At 40.1% G+C, this 14,993-nt stretch overlaps 1 protein-coding gene across 21 annotated transcripts in view; it reads right to left on the bottom strand.

Annotated features, from left to right (window-relative positions):
- Window positions 1–14,993, bottom strand: part of DAB1 (DAB adaptor protein 1) — a 421,093-nt gene that overhangs the window by 38,626 nt on the left and 367,474 nt on the right. For 16 of the 21 annotated variants that reach the window (XR_011098715.1, XR_011098716.1, XM_068689787.1 and 13 more), the window contains 4 exons: window positions 4,816–4,947; window positions 4,131–4,250; window positions 3,503–3,541; window positions 2,190–2,255 (listed from right to left, as the gene is read on the bottom strand). Coding sequence is in view for 19 of the 21 variants with exons in the window: in XM_068689787.1 (XP_068545888.1) it covers window positions 2,190–2,255; window positions 3,503–3,541; window positions 4,131–4,250; window positions 4,816–4,947 (357 nt within the window). In the remaining 2 variants the exon portion in view is untranslated. The remainder of the gene's footprint in view (window positions 1–2,189; window positions 2,256–3,502; window positions 3,542–4,130; window positions 4,251–4,815; window positions 4,948–14,993) is intronic. The other 5 variants (XM_068689798.1, XM_068689800.1, XM_068689796.1 and 2 more) reach the window with 1 other exon arrangement.

Here is a 14,993-nt window from a genome sequence, read left to right as displayed (position 1 = left end):
GCTGAAAAAGCAGAGCAGTACCAGGTGAGAAAGACTTCAAGCCTTTCTCACAACTTAGTAGTGAGGAGGCATGAGCTAACTGAGGAGACACACATTTCTCGGTGTGGTATGGAAAGACTTGGTAGTAAATAATAGAAGCTAGCAAAAATTTGTACCAAAAACAACCAACCAAAACAATCCAACACCAATGCCAACAAAAACAAAATCCAACAACTGACACAAGAAGACCTTTTCCAATTTCACTGGGGAACAGTAGCCTGGTAGCCTCGATGGTTCTGAGTTCATCAAGATCTTGTAAGAGAAATAATTTTTCTGTTGATCTGAGCTATAAGATCTGAGCCATGGGATCCCAAATTTATAGGAAGCCAAGGACTCATGAAGTAGGTGGGATCTAGGAAGCCAGTGGCTCTGGACAAGTCTACAGTAGCCATACTTTGGCATCTGCCAGCTGCAGTAGACAACAGACTCGATGGCACCTAGTCTCAGCATTTGCCCTGTTCAGGGTGTTAAATACAGAGAAGGACAATGCTAGATCGCGTGTACCCAGGTTATTGTGCATTGTTTATCAGAGAAGAGGTGTTTGCTGTGCCGAGCTGTGGGAGGAAACACTTCACATCCTGATACAGTCAAATGATGCCTTGAGCAACTCTCTCATGACTTACAACAGGGCTGTAACAGCAGCACCTCAAGATGAGTAACTCACCACCTGTTTAACATCTTCTATGCCCATTTTAAGTAAAACAAAACATGCAAAGTCTTTTTATTCTCTAGGCAACTCTTCAGAACATGGGTCCTACCTCTACCACCAGAGTTTGCTCTCAGATTTCCAGATACAGGGAATGATGACCCCATTTCGCTTGCTTTCACTGATACTTCCCTAAAACGTCCCTACTAGCTTTGCACTTTGATGAGGAGCAATCAGATTTTTTTTTTGTCTGAATGCAGTTGTCACGGGAATTTTGTTTCTAGCATAAAACTGACAACTAGAGTAGTCATTTTTTAAAGGATTGCTTTCCTAAAAATAGTCAAACTTTCAACACTACGTGGTAGAAAATTTTCAACCTGAGGCATGCTCTCACCTTGAGAGCTTTGAATGCCTTGCATCTAGGGATGCAGAAAGATGTGTAAGCTATTGTGCATGGTGGAGGTGCCAGGAAATCCATAAAGACAGGTAAAATGAATCTCACCTTAATGACCCTCTGATGGTGTCTACAAGATTGTTATTTTTTAATTTTTATTTTTCATTTCCCTTTCCTATTTATCTTCTTTCTGTTTTGGTTTACAGCTGCCTTACCCTTTCCATTTTATTCTATTATCCCCCTACTTCTTCTTACTTAAAAAAAACCAACATTGCTATTCATCTTTTTTCTTCTATCCCTGCTCCCGTATACCTTAAAAAGCTTTTCCTATTAGCAGATCAACCTCTAGTACAGCTAGACGAAATGTTTAACCATTCTTGAATCTCCTTCCCCTCCATACTAAATGCTTTCCTCGAATCACAGTTTTCTTATGGCACACAGAGATTTCTGTCTACCTCCAGATTTACTTCTAGTATGTGCATATAATTGCATTATGTTTTAATAAAAACATAATGTCCACATCCCTTGAAGATAAATTGAATATAAAATATTTTATATTGCTTTCAATGCATTATTTTTTTTTGTCAGTGCAAAGAATGAAAGCTTGGGTTCTAACATAATATGCTGAAAATATTTTCCCCAGTATGGGGGATATCCAGAGAGCTCTTAGGTTTTGCACAGTTATTCTCCTTGGTTAGCCAGAAAGAAGAGCAGCACCATCAAAATGCCTTTCTAGGAACTGTTTAGGTGGTCTGCCTTCCATGAGATTTTAGTATCTGTTTCTTAGAACAGCTGTAAAAAGTTTCAAAGAATTAACAGAAAAAAAAAGAGAATCCACCATTTATCACCTTACATGGTCTACCAAAAGCTTAAGACCCGTCATAAATTGACAAAGATAAAGCTAATAAAATTTGCAGAAGCTGAAAAGACAAACAAATTAATAGAAAAATCACACTGAGACTGGTGGATTATTCATGTAAGGTCGTAAGAATGAAATGTCAGACATTTTTGTGATGAATGAAAACTAATAAAAGTGAATTATATATGAAATGTATTTTACTAAATGCTTGCAATTGTTGCAATGAAAACACAGAAGCGGCGATTTTATACCTGATAAATGTTTTCTTCTGTTTCAGGCTCACGGATTGGCTCGTGTCCAGCCTCAAACACAATGTACTATTACACCAGCAGCCAGAGAGGAAAAGTCAAAGATGAAACAGAGGGAAAAAGGCAATTTGGAATTCCACATAAAAAACACAGGCAGGCATTAAAGAAACAAGTTCAAAGTACAGGCTGGCACCAACTGGTTTGTTGGAAAGCAGAGTAAGGTTGTTTCATATTTCATAAACTGATAGTGAATAGACCTAAATCTTCTCTAATGATCATTAGAGCAACTTCCTAATTCCTTCTCACTAGGGACACTGCCTGTAGCCCAATATTAATTTTCTGAAGTCAATGTGAATTTTGCCTCTTTTACATAATGGCAATTATTTCCACATGTGTTTGTTAGCTGTGAATAAAAAAGCTAAATCCAAACTGGGCTCATGTAACGCGCCACATGGCGAAAGGCTGTCACTTCTCATCTTCAGGTTCTTGCTTTATTGTGAAGAGCACATACAGTAAAACTCCTGACATTATAAAAGCTAAACAGTAATTTAGGGCATCCTAATTCTTATCATCTTTCTGGAAACACCTTACACAGTGCTCAATAATCACTAATGCTTGAATCGGTTTCTTTCAGTGTTTCTCCAACTACCATGCCTCAGTGGAAGAACACAAAATCACCAGGAAAAAAAAAAAAGTTAACTGCTACATGTTTTGTTTCAGCACAAAAACATGAGAAAGAAATTACATCTTTTTCTTCTTCACACTCAGTAGGATATTGGACATGAATACATTGACATATTTCCGATAATCATCTTTGCTCCCAGACGTTTTGCTTGGATGAAACAAGACTTAAATTACAGATCTATTATTAAATCATAGCCCAAATACCAACAAGGGAGTGTATTAGAACATCAATTCTACTCTTTTTTTTTTTTTTTTTTTTCCTAAATATTCACCCTCTAAATGAAATTCTGGCTGCATAGAAGCCAACAGCAAAATATCAACTTATTAGTATGAAAACAAGATGACACCTTCCTTATTTTCTTATTTTCAAATTAACTCCTTTTTCTGTTAGACTGTTCATTTAAAAAATAATGACAAATGCCATTTGGAAACTGACTCTGGACTCTCAAAAACCACACTTCAGGAAATATTTAATCTAATATTTCTATACAGATATACTTTTCATTTACTTAAAGCTTAATCTCTAAATATGCTACTTTCTGTAAAAAATCTTAGAAGTCTCTGAGAAGATTTATGTCAGCATGTATGTAGTCATTTCTGAAACTCCCAGGCTATACAGCTTCAGAAATTACCTGGTATACAGGGTCTTCTACATCTTCTTCCAAAATTGTCTACAGCAAAGAGGACAGGCAGTAAAAGCAAAGAACATAAACAGTAGAGATAAAAGAACTGTATTCAGAAATTAAAGGACAGCAAAGAAATAAGCAAAATGTGCAAGTAAGCATATAGTTTTTTTTTACTTTATTATGCAGATAAGGCCAAATTATTACACAAAGTAACTCTATTCATGTTTCATCAGCTTAACAATCTGCACCTTATTTGATTTGATTCTAATACAAACATTCAGAAGTATACGGAAACTTCCCTACAGTGTAAGATGCTGTTGAACTGACTTACAACACAATAGCCTTCATTAAAGTTTTCCTCCTGCATTAGAAGAAGCACTATGCTGGAAATGAATGGATCATTTCAAGTAGCTGAGCATGGCCATCTTACCCCAGGTGATAGCTTTTGTCACTGTTTAATCCTGCTTCTGAGCTAACAACAGCTGCTATTTCATATTGGTCCATTTCGAGCTAGCATCACTCAGACCCGATGCTGTTAACAAATGCTGAGGACACCAAGTGCCTCTTTGCAGCAGTTTTGGGGAATACTTCAAGCCGTACTTTTCTTGGCAGTAGTCTAAGCTTATGCATGTACCTGGTATACCGCTTGTTCACACTGTTTGTCCTTTTGTGCCTTTTTTTCCATTTCTTCCCTTTGTTTCAGTTCATAGATGAGCTGAAACAGATCTCGCAAGTCCAGAATTACAGGTTCAGCCTGCAGAAACAAAAAGAATGAGAAAGGTTTCTAGATGACACATTTATCTCATCCTGCTGATAGAGCAGTTATACTAACTCCAAAAAGTGAGAGAACTCCATATAGAATTAATTTCTGCCATAGCATGCAGGCTAAGGTTAATGGTAATTATAATTTTGAATATAAAAACCACTCATATTTATTAGTATTTTCTTATTCAGTGAAATTATGGTAGGCTATATGCAAAATCGCTAATTGGTTTCTAACACTTTGTTAAATGAGTATAGGAATATACCCGAAGTTATCTGTATTCAAATAGAGTAATGAGTTTAGTTAGAACATAAAGTTTTAACTAATTATAAATATAAATATATACATATATCAAGAAAAATCAGAAATGGTGAAATAAATTATTTTTTTGCCAAGATGGCTTCATTTATTTGCCATTTAGGAAAATGTAAGCAGACACTTGTGACAAGTACAGCACAATCACAACCAGTACAGACTGGCCTCTTGACCAGCTTCTTATGAACATGACTTTTCAATCGAGTTACACTGTAGAAAATGACAATGGTCTAATACTTACTGCCTGGGCTGTTTTTATTGCCACAAATCTGTGATTTCCCTCCTTTCCACATACATATCCAAATGCTCGGTGGTCTGTGATATCCTTTGCGATGTAAGATATTTCATGAACTGCATGGTGGTGCTGTAGTAGCTATCAAAAAACACAAGAAATATCCATCAAAATGTTCCACTAAAGCTGTATCATTTCCCTTCACCAGTGCTTCACCTGGATCTCAGCACACCTATGGAATTAAAATAAGCATTCCCTGGTGTCAAAATCAATTAACACCTGTACTCTGCGTGCCTATCCCCTTTTCAAAATCTGGCCAAATTTGACTTAGTTTAGTAATTTGACTAAAACCTTCAACTGAATAATTTTCTCAGTATCTCCTGGTGAGATATAAATCAATTAAAAAATAGGACTACCTAAGCTACTACACAGACAGCATCCTAGGTGCAGAATCCATATTAATAGGTACAGAAAAGAGGAAGCAGCAGCCTCCTGTAGCTTCCTACAGGGCGACTCTAAGGACAGGCCAAGGCAGGGGTTGTAGGACTAGAGGTGGAAGATGTGAGCTCTCCAAATCAGCAGCAGGGCTGCTCTACCTCTACAGCAGTAAGCATCAGCAAGCAAGCGGTGTTGCGATATTGCACTTGAGCACTAACAGAACTCCACAAATTTTCCCAGAAAATTCATGGAAACATGATTATCCAACTTAAAACAATGCTATTTGAAAATATTCCCATTTTATTTTAAATCCCACTTTGGTTAATAATAATTAGGAACAAAAAAAATCCAACTGCCTTTTAAATACATGAGTAAAACTATCCCCAGAGCCAGGACATGAACCTGAGACTCCTTTAAGCATGGTTTGGCCAGACAGCAATGCAAAGTGCCAGCATCCTTCTTGCTGTGGACTAATTAGTATTTCATTACCAAAGTAATGCTCAAGTATTTCCACTCAGAATAATGTTCTTGAAAAGTTTATCTAAAACAACCTATTAGTTTGAATTCCTATCCTGATACACTGGCTTGCTCCTTTATAATCTAGGGATAATGCCATTTCTGAGAGCTAGCAAAGCCTCACACTGAATTCTTTTGAGGTCCAGATCCCTGCTGGTTTGGAGAAAAGCACATTTTGAAAACCAGCATGGCATCCAGGCAATCTCTAAACAACCAGTTATTTTTAGAGTTTAAAAAACATTTTAAAATTCAAAACCAGAGAGGATCCATGTGCGGAGAAGGGAAAAGGCTACACGCGTGCAGGGCAAGTGACAAGTGACAAGACTCCCACAGAACACGGACCAAAATTTAAAAGGGAAGGCAGGGTGCAAGAGACAGATGACTATATAGAAAACAAAAGACTGGACATATTTCTTTTTAATTCCTCAGTAAGTGACTCCTAACTCCCCAAGAACAAGATTGCTTGTTCTTAGGGAAATGGAAGTGCTGCCACTGACTTCGAGCTGTGGCTAAGCCGAAGGTGCGCTCCAGACTTCTGCAACGTGTTAAGTGTTTAAAATTAATGATGGGATCTTACTTAGGTAATACATGGATATTGATTTATCAGGCTTTTCTGAAAGCCAGCTTGCACGCTTACAATGAAATGAAATGTTCCCATCTCTCTATTCTGCATAAAACAGGGAACGTTATCTCTGGCTCCTATTAAATGAAAGTTCCTTGACATTGCTTTATTGATTGCGAGACAGCATTTTGCACTGAAATTAAACTGTGATCAGATTCCTTCCTCGTGGAATTACATCTGAAGAGCATTCTACCATGGAAAAATATCACCAGCAATGTAAGACAGCAGATGGAGATGCTCCGATTTATTTGGGAACCCTCATTAACTGTTTGAAAATCGTTACATTTGTAATGGTTATGACACTTCCCATACTGTATCAATATGTGTACAGATTAAGTAAAGGTGACTGCAACATTGTCCTTTCAAGTATTTTATTGTACAGAGTGCTTAGAGAGAGTTTTTCATTTGTTTGAGGGATACTGAGTTGGAACATGCACATAAAATGTAATGTTGCATACACATCTGTACTGAAACACAGGAATAAGCACTTATTTCAACCGGGGCTTTCAGACCTTGATACATCGATTGTGTCCTTTCTACATTCTCCAATACCTCCGAATATTATTTAAGGAGTGCCTGATTCTCTGCTCATCGTGAAGCAGAAATGACACCTGTTGCAGCCAGCAGACGCTTACCAACGCCACACACAAGATCAGAACCACATCATTTTTGTCAATCATGTTTTAGGGCTGCAGCCTGCCCAATACCCTGCACAGCCCTTACATCAGCGAGCCGTGCAGGGAAGGACAACAGAAGGGACAGCATGATGAGAAGCACAGCCTTGTCTCGTCTCACCCAGCCATCCAACGGAGACTTACAACCGAGCCAGTCTATAAATACACGGTCTTTGCATGTTTTGATTAAATCTGCGCCTAGTGCACTCGCAGGGATTAATCTGTCCTGCAGAATGAGGCCCACTGATAGAAGTGGCTTCTTCACCACTCAGTCTGGAAGTGCTTACACGTAGCCACCCTCTCGACAAGCTGTTCACCAGCCTCTGAAGGAAATGAAACAAGAGCCACGTAAAATTGCTTACAGCAGAACTGCTGGTCAGTGCCCAGCAGTTAATATTCACAAGCTCATCTGCCTCTCTCTCCCCAGCCTCCTCTTTTTTCATCTTCAAGGTTTTAACATGACTTAATCCTGTCTCCAGTGGGTCAAAGGCATATAAAAGAAGTATTTCATAGCTCGGAGATGTTTATGACACCCCCACGTGCACAGGCTGATGGATTCCATCACATGCTATTTGATGTTTTTACTGCATCTTTGCTGAGTGCTGCTAGGAGCCATTCACCAAGTCTTACACGAGGTATCAGATTGTTCGGAGGGCTGCAGCACGGCAGAACAAATTACAGAGAAGACTTAATTTGTATTATGGTTCAATACAGTCAATTAAATATTGCACAGATTAGAAAGTAATTTAACATTTAAGCTTCACTTGTTAAAAAAAATCCACTGTATTTCCTCCGCATTATTTTAGGTCTCACGTGACTTCAGCCACTTGAAAACACTGAAGATTTTAAAATGCAAGCACAGATAAAGCCTCATATCAGACAACTAAGCTAGTCACAGGGTGCAATAGTTGTTCTTTTTAGGCTAAACACAATGGCACCGGGGACAGCCCCAGCACCTGTCAGCACCACACTCTTCCCTGTCTGTTCGCCCGTCTCTCTCCAGCCAAGCTTATTTTCTCTCTTCTTCTCCTCTCCATCCCCTGCTTCTCCTCTTCCCCCCGCTCGCCCCCTGTACATCACACTGAATTGATTTAGCTACCTCTGAGATCTGTAGCATTTCTAATTTCCCTCAGGCCGCTTGGCACCCACCATAAATTTTTTCACCCCTTATCCTCATCTTGCCCCTTTATTTCCATGCTGTAGCCTCCAGTGCCACTAAATCAATTAAGTCAATCAATTAAGTACTTGGAAGGCCCAGCAATCATGTCAAATATGTGAGTTAGATGGCATGAGAAAGTCACTGCTTTACCGTTGCTATTTCTCTTTTAATGAGGTTGTCTATTTAGTGGAGCCTGGGGCACCCTGTTAAGAACCACAACAAAAACCATCTGCGAGCCGCAAAGCCTCCTACACGCGCTGCCCCACCCAGAGCAGGACACTTGTACCACTTTATAGCCGTATATTCACAGCATCACATCTGTAAGGACAAGTTGCACTGGGATTGCAGCTGCACAGCCTCTTGCCTCGTGTTACGGTGAGCCTGCATGCAGCTGGGCATCACCCCGGTATCAGTGCTGGGATGTGCGTGACATCCCAAGCACCCTCTGCGTTGCTCTTCCTTCTAGTCCACCTAAATAAGCATTAGCACATTTTGCGTGTCACATCAAGCCCCTCGAACAACAACGTTACCCACCAAACTGCAAAATCCTTGAAAGATTCATAATAAAATAATTTTATACACCTTTTTTTTTTTTTTTTTTTTTTCTCATGTGGCTGTCTGCCTCCCCCATCCACCAACTCACATCATGTTTGCTCAACTTTAGGAAAACATGGCTTATACCTTTAGGAAGAGCACTGAACAAACCCTAGGACCTGAATCTAACATGGAAAATTACAGCAACGCCTTGACAATAAGCTTAGCAAGCTAGAAGCGTAACAGTACATTTACCACTGTGTATTGCAACATGTTAAGTGAAAACAATGAACTGTAAAACACGTGAGTGGTTCTCAGATGAGTTTTGTCTCGTTGCTGCCAGACATGCTGGATCTGTACAGACACGACACCAGTTACTCCACTACACCTACGAGCTGGTCTTGTTCACTGCTGGTGCTCAAGACGAGCTTGCAATGGTCCTTCTGTCAGCTGCTACTCTTGCCACTTCCTGAGCAATTGGACGTCTGGTTTTCATCATTATTTTTCTTCTGTATTATTTTGATCCATTTTCCAAAGATGCATGCAACCAAATTCTTGAATTTTGTTCCATTGGTTAGAAAGGCAAGAGGGGAGCAGTTCACCCAGGCCATATACTACAAAAGGGGTCAGCTTTCAAAATCCAACATCATAAATGAATACTTGGAAAGCTAAACCCTCTAGAAAAAACACTTGCAGTTATGGAGAGCTCAGGATGGGGGGGACACTTCCAGGTACTGGCTATGACAATCAGTTTTTTTCACAGGCCAAGGGAAGAGCATAAACCAAACACACCAGCATGGGGTGAGAAGAAGCATATAATGAGCAAGGTATCTATAATCTATAGGGGTACTGCAGCACACACTGCTGAAAGGTTTTGGAAGCTGGAGTTTGAGTGTGAACGTGATTGTACCCTTCTGCTGAAAGAGACTGAAACCATGCAAACTGCTACACAGCCGAGGATGAACAGTCCAGCCCAAAATACCTTCAATACAAAGCTACTCATGGAGCTTGAGGTGAACAACAGGTTAGGGACTTTCTGCCTGAAAAATACAAGAATAGGAGGTAGAAAGGAAAATGGAAGCTCTGGAGGGTACCCCAAGCCTGACTGGACTTCTCAGATGGCAGCCTTGAAGCATGTCCTCAAAAAAGAGATGGAAATCAGTCTGTCTAATCCCTGTGCTTCTTCCATACAGATTGATTTTGCAGACAATAACCTAAACAAAGACTTTTCCAAGTGCCAACTCCTAACAGACATTTCAGTGCACAAGCATTGCAACGAAAACACACAGCATGAAAAGCACACTTGTAGGTTACATGCAGTTCAAAGCCTGGTCTATGTAAAGCACCCAAAAGATGCATAAATTTTATTTCCTCTTAATAATAATAATAAAAAATCTCTTAAGAATAATTCTCTTCCTGCAGCCAAGGAGACTGAAGCAAAACCAGGTAATGTGACTTGCTCCAGCTTACAGGGGAATGTGCCGCTGAGTCAGGAAGGACAAAAGTCAGCGAGCATAGTTGTATGTTTAAAGATAAGCCAGCTTTCAAGTGAAGTGCTGTACTAGGCTCAATCCGCACAGTTCAATTCAGGCTACATGAAGACAAGCACTTAGTGAAAGTACCCGAGGTAAGAGCCTGTTTGGCTGGGCTCAAGGAGATGGCTTAAAAGTGTGCTTCAGCCTCATCTAAAGTCTGAGCTAATCCTTACCGTTTTGGCTTGGCAAAGAACTACTACTACTACTATCACCTGTGTGTAAACTGGGGAGTAAGAGTAACAAATTTTTAAGGGAACAAATGGAGGCATCCTTGTTTGTGCTTTCTGCGAGGCGCACATGCCACGATGCTCTCAACTTGCCTGGAGTTGTCCTCACTCACGGCCCACAGCATGTACCGTTAGTCAATTAAGTTAGCAGGACTTAACTTTGCCAGCACAGCGGTCTAATTGTGATGAATGGATCCACAACACTGAGCTAGCTGGATATTCAAAGAACCTAATTTGTGAAACAGAACACCACTAAGGTAATAAACTTCTGTCTGGCTCTCATAATTTGTAATAATGTCTGACAAAGACCAGATATGAATTTAGTTATTGTTCATTGTCTTCGAAAGCAAATGCTAAGTTGCTCATGCAGAAGATCCATTTATTAGATATATGAACTTCTGAAAGGAACAAAACAAAACTGGAATGCACACATGGCCAATTTCCTATCTTTACTTCAACAGCTTTTCAATTTCTTATTGTACCAGCAGTGAAACTAGCTAGCTAAATATAAAGCCCTTGTCCAATTACCATTAATCCTGAGTTATACTTAAAATATGCACTTGCAAACATCGTTCCAGGACAAATAAAATCCTAAAGGGCAAGGAAACATTTCTACAGAGCTTTTGAACAACAAATGTGCTACACTAAAGCTGTGCTGCTGGACATCCTATGAGCCTTGCACTATTTTCTTATTGGTTTTGTGTCAGACGTGGTCTTTGTTTTACCAGGATGGTTAAAACAATGGAGGATTTGCACAGGGGTATCGAGAAGCAACAAATGTGATCCTCAATACCCCTTTAGGTTGTATATGTCCCTTAAGTTCCATAAACACCTCAGCTGTTTGAGACCATCTACAGACTATAATATGCTGCCTTACCTTGCCATTTCACTACTTCAATGTAGTGTACAAGCAGCAATACTCGCTTATTAAGTTATTATTTTATTCCTTGGGATGGCAGCTGGCCCAGTGGCCACTGCTGTGTTTCCAAGGCTGTCACGCATCTATTCAACTGTATTCCCTGTTAGCACCCACCTCATCACCTTGTGGAAAACAGTCAGAAGATCAATACAGCCATAAATATCCCAGCTTTGCCTCTCTACTCTCAAGCCAAAGCTTGCACACAGCCGAAGCGTAGCACCTCTTCCCATAACTTGTGTTCTTTCCTGTTATGCTCTGAAGTTTGTAAGACTGTTATTGATGAAACCTGGAATTTGAGGGAGCACAATACTCAATAATAAGACAGTTTGTTACAGTGTCACTGAACATCTCGGTACTTTTATTGCATTCATCTTTACAGCCTGTGAATTTCTTCAGAGAAACCTCGGCTTTTACAAAGTTCTTTTGTTCCTTTACACCAATATCTTTCACCTCCCGAAATGCTTTTGATTTATATGAACAGCACAAGACGTTTCTTCATACAACTCCTAGTAGCTTTGGAGGTATTTTTTGACTTTAACTGCCTCAAGTCCTAAGTGCTTCAGATTTAGTAAGTGTTATGAGCCTCTCTCTTCTTGTAGACTGTGATTTGAAAAGCTTATTGCTGAAAACCAGCCTCAGATGCTCTTGATTTGTCACAGAAACTCTGTAAAGCAGAGCTTACAAAGATTACAAAAATCCCACTCATATTGGCAATACTAAAATTCAAGTTGCAATGGATAGTCATCAAAACAGAAACTTTAACCATAATTCTAATTTCATAACATCATGAACTTCTCTGTAATAGGGGAAAAAGAGAAGGGGAGTTTAGTTTATATCTCTCTGTCCATATGTCAAATACTTTTACCAATTTAATAAGACTTTAAATAGGGCTGAGGGAAAGCATATGTACACAGAATAAGAACAGGAAAGGACCTTATGAACTCATGAACTGCATATAAACAACACGTCATGTTCCTGAACCAGCCAAAAATGAAAGCAAGAAAAGTTGAGAAGTGTATAAAATGCAATATTTTATATCTTTCAAACACAAAAGTGATTTCATAGCTACAAATAAACTGAAGCATACTAGCAAGAAATCCTACCTGTATTGGGCACTGACAGATCGGTTTCAAATGGCACAGTATGGGACTGGGCAAAATCCACTCAGCTCAACTCCTCATCATTCATGGCTTAAATTTCTAGTGGCCAGCATATAACTATACAGTACCAGCTAAAGGACACATCCTAAAAGATTCCCTAACACAGACACTGGTTTGCATACGAGAAATATCTGAGTTCTTTTCTTTCTGTACTCCAAACAGTTAAGGTGTCTAAGCTGCTGGATGTTCCTCCCAATACAGAACTGGCCTGCAACACTGTGGCAGTGTCCTTAAAAAAGCTAATGAACAATTTTTAACAATATTGTAAGATCTCAGATTATTCCAGAATTGAAGATGCACCATCAGTATTATGATGCTGGCTGTGGATAAAGTGAACTTGCTATATATCTGCAGGTTAGCAAATGGAGAGCCTACCTTCTACGAAGGACGTATCTGTGCAGTACAAGTGACTCAAGTAAAATCCTTAGAATTCAAACTACCTACCCCGCTCATAAACACCACGCCGGCACTTCATGACATTTTATACTCAGCCTTCCTACAAAGAAAGAGAGGATACCTTTTTCTCTGAGTTACAACTGCATGTATAAACCAACTTCAGATAATCCCATAAACAAGCTGCTCCTTCCTTTTGCTCAGGTCCCACAGCAGACACTTAACTGAGGATATAAAACATCCAGAGCAACTCAACGTGAATGTGTGTAGTACTGGAGCTCTGAAGACAAGAATGAAATAAAATATAAAAGGCAAACCTCAAAGAGACTTTAAAAGGAACAAAGACCTTTCATGTAATTTTAGGCTTGATTTGGGGTGGTTTTTCCTGCCTTATTCTGAGGTAGGAATTTCTGGAGTTGTGCTTGGTAGGTCCTTGTCCCTTTGTGTTACAGCAGTTCTACATTTCAATTCAAGCAGTGAAGCATTTTATAAGTTCTTCCCTGGCACCATCCAAAAGAGAGTCCCAAAGCTCCCATTCGCACAGTTTCATGCCCAGAACTGTTTCTCCCCTGCTTGTTTTCCTGTATTGGAGGCTGAATGTTTAGGTTTAGTCTTCTCCTAATTGAAACCTCCAAAAGCAATGATGAATGAGTGCTCTGCCTCATCTGTTTCACAACACTCCCTTCCAAGTCTGCACAACGCTGCTGCAGGCTTTGCTGGGAGTACAGTGATGCTGAGTTAGGATGGGAACACAAAGGATAAGAAGTGTTAACAGCAGAGACAGCCCACGAAATGCTGCTTGTTCCAGAAGAGTGCTGCAATACCGGGATGTGTAATCCCACATTGCCACCAGGTACTGGGTAGCTCACCGGGAGATGTAACTCCAGCCCTCAGGCTCCGCAATATGTGTTTGCATGCATGCTGAGGATACCGTGGATAAAACAGATGGAAAGTTGTGAGGATAATTATCTCACTTAGGAAGACAACTTCTATGAACAGTTATTTATATATTAATCAAAGATCTATCGGTATCTGAAAGGTATTACTTATTTAACTGAGGGACAGGAACAAAATAAGGTATTTGTGTTTGGGAACTGTCAACAACTATCAGCATCCAGTGGCTGCCAGCATCCTTGCTTCTCTTCTCCTTCCACGGGGACAGTTACTACATAAACTAGGCGGAAGAAAAGGCATTTACTTGTCCCCCTGGACTATCAGGCTGAACAAAGCTCTTGCTGACTTCCCTGTAAACACAGATGTGATCCCGAGGGCAGAACATCATCCAGCGATTTTATTGCCAATAGAGCTCTATTACTATCATCCCGCAAACTCCAGGTAACTTTAAAAGTAAACCTTCCTGTAGCTTCCTATCCCATTACGCTGACAGCTAAGGTCATCTGTTTCCCGGGCGTTTGACACCAGCAATAGGCGAGGTTAAACAGCCTACAAGTCCGCACAGAAATTCAGACGCGCCGCCCGCAGTATTGCTATTACCAGGGCAAACCAGAAAATTGCAGAGCAGCCCACCGGCTAAAATGCACTGAATAGAAAGGAAAATCACCGGCACACCCGGGGTGTAATGCTTCACAGACATCTCAAAGAGGAAGGCACCGAGGATTTCAAAGGGGGACGTAACTTTCTGTTACGGCACCTGCTGAAGGTCCCCTGCCGCTCTCCGGGGCAGTTTTAGTGCATCTCGTGCCTGCTCTATTATTATGTCAGCATTTCTCTGACTAAATCCTTTCCTGAGCAGTTTGAAATTCAGCCATTACAATTCTGCGTGTGCTGAAAATGGGACTGCAATTTTTTTTTCTAGCGTGTAATGCGTTAACCTGGCTTTGAACTACCAGTACCTGCAAGTATCCCCCCACAAGCGATGGCATTTTGGGTGCTCTTCTACAGGACAAATTGCAGCTGGAGAAAAGGAATACAGCTATGTTGGAGTCTGGGAGACTACTGCATGGCTTTCATATCTTAATTTATCTGAATTAAGGAAGGCTAGAGATTACA

This window comes from Anas acuta, chromosome 8, assembly GCF_963932015.1.
Source record: "Anas acuta chromosome 8, bAnaAcu1.1, whole genome shotgun sequence".
In the NCBI taxonomy this organism is placed as follows: domain Eukaryota; kingdom Metazoa; phylum Chordata; class Aves; order Anseriformes; family Anatidae; genus Anas; species Anas acuta.
This window is presented reverse-complemented; position numbering and strand designations above follow the sequence as displayed.